This window comes from Haliaeetus leucocephalus, unplaced genomic scaffold, assembly GCF_000737465.1.
Source record: "Haliaeetus leucocephalus isolate CR32 unplaced genomic scaffold, Haliaeetus_leucocephalus-4.0 Scaffold517, whole genome shotgun sequence".
Classification (NCBI taxonomy): Eukaryota; Metazoa; Chordata; class Aves; order Accipitriformes; family Accipitridae; genus Haliaeetus; species Haliaeetus leucocephalus.
In genome coordinates this window covers 4535886-4543768 of record NW_010972953.1, presented here as the reverse complement: position 1 = coordinate 4543768, position 7883 = coordinate 4535886, and the positions used below count along the sequence as shown (strand labels likewise).

Genomic DNA, 7883 nt, shown 5'->3' with positions numbered 1-7883 from the left:
CCCCTCCCCGCGGCGCCCCCTGCCGGCCGCGCCGGGCACCGTCCCCCCGGTTCCTCCCGGAGGGGAGCGGCTTCGTCCCGGGAGAGCCCCGACCGGGAGAACCGCCCGCTCCGGCGGACTCGAGGTGTTTATTGGGGACGGGCGTGGGGTCGGACGGCGACTGCCGCGCTCCCCGGTCCGCAAAGCGCCGAGTGGAAGCACCGGGAGGAGCAACCGGAGCCGTCCCGTCTCTGCCCCACGGCCGCTCAGGGGGCGGTGAGCGCTCGGGAAGAGAAGGAACGGGCCGAGCGGCTCACGGAAGGCTGCAGGACCCTCCCTGCAAGGGATGCTCGCTCTGCTGTACCGGAGGTTTCCCGACGGACCGGAATCCGACAGACACGGATCCCTGCCATAAATAATTTCTCGGGACCAGTACTTCTCCCAGAAGACGGAAGAACCGAGATGCATTCCCTGTCCCGGGCAGCTTACAGGAGTTCTGGCCGTCAGTAACGACAGCGGAGAGACGGGCAGGATGCTGTAGCATCACAGCAAAGGGAACGTGCCAGTTTCACGCAGTGACAGCTCTGTACGTACGTAGTAACTGAGGAGTAACGCCTTTGTAACCGAGACAACAGCATCGTTACATATACGTCAGGCTTTTTAGAAAAAGTGAGTTTCAATTCTGATCAGTGCTTCTGCCCCGCGACCCGACTGCACCAATACACACCCCTCACTACGTCCACGGCAAGAAGTTGCAGTGCAGAATCAGTCCCAGCAGCCAGTAGGACAGGAAAAATCCAAGAATGCATTTGCTGAGGGGGGTGATTAATCTACAGTTCATCAGCAGCTTCACGATGGGGTTTTCAGAAGTCCCTCTCCCGCAGGAACCAGATTTACCTAGAAGAGACTTCTCGGAGCGAGCTGCCACAGTTTGATTATCAGTCCCTTCACTCTGGAGTAAAGGTTCATATTCTTGAAGCAGGTGAGCGGAGAACCAGTACAGGATGGGAGAGGAGGAGCCAAGGAACCGGGTCAGCACCTGAAGACGACAGGCAGAGCAAAAATCACATAAATTGCAGGTCTCCAACTGCAACCAGCCCTGGTCCTGAGGCATGGAAAGAGCCATCTATCTGCCTCAGGTTGCTGGTAAAGACGACCGAAATACAGCCCCAGTTCATGGTGCTAGGATTTACTACACTGAAACACCTCTCAGCTCAACCCGCTTTATTTATTACAACATTTGTGTAAGCAGTGAAGTGGTCCCCAGGTTTTGGACAAGCAGGGTAACTAATTGTCGCTCCTTGTCACTGTCCAGCTCAGGAGCCGGGCAGAGGCAGCAGCTTCAGGGGAGAATTGAATCTTACGCTTCAATTATTTTTTCAGTGGAACCCCCAACCCTTAGTGCCACCAGCTGTGTCCTAAAAAGACCTTCGAACACTTTCTAGGTACTGGTGACAGGCTCTGGATCCTTTCATTGCCATCCATTAAGCTTGGCCCAACATGATAATGACCCGGTATCGTTGTCTTCCAACAGGCGATTAGCAGGGCTTGGCAAGCCTGGCCTTAAGCACATGTCAAACGCCGCTAACGCCAGCCAGACCCTTTGATCCCCGTCCCGGCGTCCTCAGCACACCAAGCACCTGGCAAGCTCTCGTCAGGAACTCTCCAGCAGAGAGCAGAGGAACTAACTGGCTTTGGAAACTCTCTGTGGAAGTAACTCCGAAAGAGGAAAGGCAAAGCTTTTGGTTTGCGTTGCCCTGTGCTGCCCTGCAGCTGGGACAGCTTTAGGCTGTGACCGTCACTGCCTCAGCCACCACGCTGCATTCCCCTGAAGAAATCACTCTTCTGTGTTGCTGTGAACATCCTACCTGCACGTGCATGCAGAAGAATCCAAACGCCAGCAGGACTGTGGCATGGACCACATACACAAAGACAGCGGGGCAGCAAAATCCAGCTCTTGGTTTACTCTCTTCTTCACTCTTTCTTCTCTCTAGACCAAGAGTTAGGCAGTGCCGGGGGTTTGCAATCATGTAGGTCCAGGCAGCCCACGAGCCCAGAAGCGCGACAGGCAAAGCAAGCAAGAAATTTGGTATCTGTCTGAGCTCAAAATACCTGAGAAAGCCCACATTCCAGTAAGCATCTTGAATATAGGAATAGACCAGAGGGAACTGCTGGGAGCACCAAGCAGGTTTAACCCCGTTCACGGCCGCCAGATGATAGCCCTTGTCCCGAGCCAGCTGCAGCAGCGGCTTGGGAACAGTCTGCTCCAGGCCACCGCCAGGACCACAGAACCTCACGTAAGCATAATATTGAAATAAAGCAAAAGGTAGAAAAATCCCAGCACATGTCAGAACTGCTGAAGATGCCACACTAAGGAGTTGCTTCCACAACAGAGGGAGCTTCCTTACCGATCCTGAACCGACCTGGAGCTGGAGGACAAAGCATTTACCGTGGGAGTAGAGAAAGAAGCCAGCATTAATAAGCCCGTTGGCACGCACCCCAGAAGCAAGGGAGAAGAGCAGTCCACTGAGCCAGCTCTGCCCCTTCTCCAGTTGCCACATGGCACTGAATGCCAGGAAGGCAAACATGCTCTCTGAGTAAGCAGCTGCCATAAATACGTTGGCAGGGCTGACAGAAAAGAGAACAGCAGCAAGGAAAGCCACCCTGCGACATTGCAGCACAACGCAGCCCAGCTTATACAAGGCAGCGGCTGCCAGGACAGAAAAGAGAGAATTGAGAAGTACAGCTGATAGCAAGAGGCGGCTCCGCAAACGCAGCAGCCACTGCAAGGGCCACAGAGCACCCTCGGCCACGGCACGCACGCTCAGGGGGTACAGCGGGAAGAAGGCGCAGTTGTGCTCGTACAGGTAACCACGCTCAGCGATGAAGAGGAAGTGCTCTGCATCCCAGTGCGAGAGGCCTCCCAGCAGCTGCTCCAAGAGCAGGTCCCACAGGCCAGGCTCGGACAGGCGAGGGGGAGAGAAGGCGTCTGCAGCGTGATCTGGGATCAGGAGGTTAAACAGAGCCTGAAAAAGAAGAGAGGATTGAAGTCGAGTGGAGATCCTCTTGTACCCTACGGAAAGCACCAAGCAGGAGGAGGACTCCTGCATTTCAAAGAAGGGGACAGGAACAGCACAGAAGCCAGGCTGAGGGGCTTTGCAGCAAGGGACGCCTGTAAGCCTGTGGAAAGGTGCAAATGCAATCTTTTGGGGCATTTATACCTAAACTGAATAAAGCTCTGGAACATATCCAGCATGAACCCCTATGGAATTGGACAGGGAAAGCTGCTCGGCCCCATGCTCAGGCACATCTAACTGTGTACGCTCACACCAGGTACTGCAGCACTGGTAAGCCTCCTGTTCTACTGAATTTGGCATTATTGTCCCAGCAGACGTACAAGGGAGAGGAGACAAAACTAGAGAAAAAGATTTTCCCGGGGCAAACTGATGCAAAAGACAGCAGCCGATTCTAGGCCCCCTCTCTAGTCTCTAGATCACTCCATCACCTAGGCAGCTCGGCATGCATTAAGGGTTCCGCTTCCCGGAGACGAGCAAGCAGAATGGACACACCTCTGCCTCCAGGAGCTTCTGGTGCTGACCACATTTTAAAAGGTGAGAAAAAAACCCAGAGAGTTCATGAGATAGGAATTATGCAGCTTAATGCATTTTAATGTCGTTCCAAATGAAAATATATTTTAAAAAAACCCAAAACCCCAAAAACCTCAGATGGTAAGTTTTGTAGCTTAGCTACATGTAGATTGGGATGACTCCCCTGCCATGAATTCAACATTGGCAGAGAAAAGAGAAAAGGTCACGCTGAACAAATTGGGACTAAAAGAAATACAAAGCCGCCGTTTTACCATGAAGCACACATCTGGTCTAACCAGGCCTCTGGCATTTGTAACACAGAGTCTTTCATCTCAGCTGATGGTTCCACTCAGCCCTACCCAGTGGTGACTGGGGCTGCCAGAACCTGCCAGCTGGCTAGTGGCCTGCTGCTGAACAGCTTTCTCAGGCTGATGTTGTTTCAGGAGGGCCACGGCTACAGCTAGACTCTTTGCTGGCTGTCTCGGTAGGCACAGGTAGGATGGAGTGAGCAACCAAGCTCTCCCACGCTCAGAGAAGGATGTCTCTGGAAATGAGACTCGGGAGGAATGTGCAGGGGGAGATTATTGTTCCTCTTCTGTGGATAAACAGAGACTTCAGCCTCTCAGGCTGCCAAACTGGCCTCTTGCAACAGTGGTGTGAAAACACAGTAAGTTATGTAATTTTACTTAACAGCAACCTGCCTCCCTGGATGCAGCTGGCCTGTGGGTTCTCCAAAGGAGAAGACGATTTCCCAATCAAGCAGAACCAGCTAGCTCACGGTGCGGAAGGCAGTGCCGAAGAGAGAAGCCCTGGAGCAGCAAACAACAGACGTTGCAGCATCTTTGGTTCAGAACAGGAGACTTGCCTGCAGCAGAAGTGTCAGGGCTCTGCAGCATACCGCAAACCACACGGCCTCTCGGAGGTGGGGGTCTTGCCTGCTCACCAGCCCCATTCTGAGCTTGGAAGTTGCCTCAGTAGGTCACTGATGCCCGGGAAATCTTCCTCTGGTTTTGGAAACCTGAATTGGTAAACAGAGAGCACAGACACAGAAAGGTATTTCTGGCTTCAGCCCTGTTTGTAAATTATGCGCCTTTATTTACTATCAGGGACTTCAAAGGGCTGCAGATCTCTATGAACAAGAAAGTCACTCATGAAAGAGATCACGGATCTGGGAGATGACGCAGAAGACCTCTTTGATACTGTTCTTATTAAAGAAAATTTCCCTGACTTCTTAACCTTGGCCAGGATGCAGAAGGAGAGAGGTTATAACATGTACTCTCAGCCCATTTCTTACCGGGCCAGTGTAAATACCAGAAGCAGACAGGCTCGTTGGCCTCCTCAGTGGCTGCCTCAGCAGAAACACCAGCAGCTCAAGCCAAGCTCTGCCAAGCATCTACACACACATTCAAGTTCCAATATGCTGAATGGGATTTAAACCTTTTTTTTTTTTTTTTTGAATAGAGACAGAATTAAAATGTGGACTCCAAGCGTAATATCCATGTAAGCGGTTTGCTGACTGGGGCTCGCAGCCGGCCAGGCGCTGCCAGGCACGCTCTCTCCTCGCTCCTGCTCTCTGCCCTGCGTTTGCTCCTGGGAAGCCAGGAATGGCTTTATTCAGCTGCTTCCAAAGCACCAACCCCACAAACTCCATCAGAGCAAGGCTAAGGTGTCTTCTCAGATAGGCAGGCTTCTCCCCACCCCATCCATCAATTAGACAGCATCTCCAAGATGTGACACTCCACCACTCCACCCTCACCACCTGCAGTTTTCCAGTATTCTGGCAGGGGTCCTGGTCTCCAGAGTGAGGGCATTTGCCTGTGAAGCAAATTGCCCGTGATAAGGTGGCTCTCGTTCACCTCTTCCCTGCACACCTTACCTGCAAGATTTAAACTGCTTTGTGGAGTCTCACTGCTTTCTTTTCTGTATATTCTGGATTGACATTGTGGGACCAGCTATGAAAACTACTGGCCCAGAGCCACGAACGGCAGGCAGTATCTGTTATGCAGCTTTTTAAGATAACACATTTCTTCCGTTGGTTCCCCAGCCACCAACTGCTTTTCAGTTTGAGAAACAGAAGACCCACAGCTCTCGCTAGGTTCCAATGACACCACATCCTGCACTATTTCCCACCTGCCATCTTTCTGATCCAGCCCCTTACAGTACATAAAGATCCCCAAACTGATCACCTAATGATCTAAAAACACGCTGAGGTTTTCCTATTACCATTTTACTGACAGAGAAAAAAAACCCGGCAGATTAAAAACTGCATGAGAGAGCAGAAAGCAAGTCATCAGCAAAGCAAAAAACAAGATCCAAATACGCTCATTTATAATTCCAGTCCCTAGCCACAGGATTATGCTTCCTATTTAGCCACATACAAAAGTTTTGGGTTTGCTCATATTCTCCTCTTGCTCCAGAGCATTCACAGCTACAGACAAAGCAACTAGTGGGAGGCACATTCTCCTGAATCACGAAGCTGCAATGTTATTTTAAGAGAGGGGATACTTCAGCCCAGCTGTAAATTCTATTAAAGCGCATTCACAGCTGCAAATCCTATTAAAGCACAGCAGCAAAAATTGTCCCAGCACTTTAAATATTTTTTTTAAAAAGCAGAGAAAAAGCCTCGCATGAATGTGCCAAGAAGGCTCAAAGCAAACAGCTTTAAAAAGCCTGTTCCTGTCACGATGCAGCACACCTTGTAACGGAAAGCAGCAAAGTCTACAAAAAGCTGCAGCCCACAACTACCATTCTGGTAGAGAACACGGCGTCAAGAGCTGGAATGTCTCTACCTTGAAAAGTGCTGCGTGAAAGAGCAGCTGCACAAACGGAAAAAGGACACGAAAAGGCAGAAGCGGGTTAAAAATGTTTCAGCAGAAAAAGACGCAAAGTCTTAATTAAAGATGTCTTTCCACGTTCTGCGTTCCCCTTTGCTCTCAGATAGGAATTGTGTTTTCCTCGCTCTGGAAACAGTGCTAAAAAAAGGACTCGTGTACGAACAAAATAGACGCTGGGTAAATTATCATGTAAATGAAAATATGAATTCGGCGAGGTCTGCAAAGATGCAGTGGAGACTGATTACCACCCGGCGGCAGCAGGCACTCGCCACAAAGGCTTTTCCTCCCTCCGCACGCCCGGCAATCAGCTCCTGGCTGGGGTACAGGATTCCTGTTGGGAAACCTACTCCCGTCTGCATCCCAGGAACACTTGGAGAGCAACGCTCTGGGCACCTCTTGGTACTTCTCCAACCTGCTGTCAGATTCAAGATACTCCAGATGTATTTAAAAACCCGTTCTAACCAGGACATCAAAGAAATACGACCGAATTTTGGAAATCCTGTTTGCCTAGCGCTGTTTCTGTGGGCCTGGGAGCTCCCGGCCTCGCAGCTGTTTTCACTCCTGCCCGGTTTCAGCTGCTGGTCCGGGGGGCTGCAGCCCCAGCACTGCTCCGCCTGCGTCTGAATGGAATTGGGAACATTTGTACCCCTCGCACCTTTTGTAATGGCTCGTGGGTGTGAACAAAACCTATGCTGGATCAAAATGCAACCTGACCGCTCAGCTAGAGACAACGGACTCGCTGAGCAAACGCCGGAGCTGTGGGTATTTGGATCAGGTCCGAGCCAAGAGCGAGAACATGCTGCGGACGCTAACCTGCGTGTTTTCACGTCTGCCTTTGCTATTGCACGCAGCAACGTCACAAATCCCGCTCCGTAAAGCACATCCCCACGCAGACCAACTATCGGGTGAGACGCTGGCGACTCACGCTCCATTTCTGCTGCTTCCTTCAGACAGCCAAAGCCGTCGTGGCTGGTACCCGGCGTTTAGATGGACAGAAATGAAACGTGGGATGGTTTCCCTTCGCTTTGGAGATAGGGCAGGCTGGCAATTTGCCGACACTCCAGCAGAGGCTGGATGACGGTTGAAGCGCTGAATAGGGATGTTTTCAAGATTAGGACCAGTTATCACTTGTGTGTTTGTTACTGGGTTGATACGCGAGGCCATAGGGGACCGGCCCCCCCCTCAGAAGCACGGGAGGGCTCACCCGGGGCACGCCGACGCGTCCCAGCCGCCATCACCGGTCCCGAGGCCTCGGGCCCCGGCCGAAGGAACCGGGTCTCTTTGTGTCTCCCGTTACCAGCGCGGCCGCTCCAAAGGGCTGGTTGGGAAAATAAAACCAAACCCCAGACGACGCCCGGTGCCCCCTCCCCTCCCTCGGACCACCTGTCCCCGTCAGCCACGGGCATCGTGTCCTCCCCCCCACGGTTTCCACACGGCTGGGACCCCCCAGAGCCCCGGTACGAGGCCTCCCGGCGGTTCAGCT

The 7883-nt window shown here is 52.2% G+C and overlaps 1 protein-coding gene across 1 annotated transcript; it reads right to left on the bottom strand.

Annotated features, from left to right (window-relative positions):
• Positions 1 to 229: 229 nt before the first annotated feature.
• PIGV (phosphatidylinositol glycan anchor biosynthesis, class V) lies at positions 230 to 4582 on the bottom strand. The gene is made up of 3 exons (XM_010576146.1): positions 4432 to 4582; positions 1848 to 3005; positions 230 to 1018 (listed from the first exon to the last, which is right to left on the bottom strand). Exons 1-3 carry the CDS (start codon positions 4516 to 4518, stop codon positions 713 to 715), a joined length of 1551 nt encoding a protein of 516 aa, XP_010574448.1. The 5' UTR covers positions 4519 to 4582; the 3' UTR covers positions 230 to 712.
• Between the last annotated feature and the right edge of the window lie 3301 nt (positions 4583 to 7883).

Bases quoted from the DNA above. Each gene is read 5' to 3' on its own strand.
- PIGV (XM_010576146.1), bottom strand. From the start codon at position 4,518: ATGGGGCTGGTGAGCAGGCAAGACCCCCACCTCCGAGAGGCCGTGTGG. The intron at 3,006-4,431 runs GCAAGTCTCCTG...CTTCTTTTTCAG, and splicing joins CCCTGACACTTCTGCTGCAG to GCTCTGTTTAACCTCCTGAT. The intron at 1,019-1,847 runs GTAGGATGTTCA...TGTCGTCTTCAG, and splicing joins TCTTCTGCATGCACGTGCAG to GTGCTGACCCGGTTCCTTGG.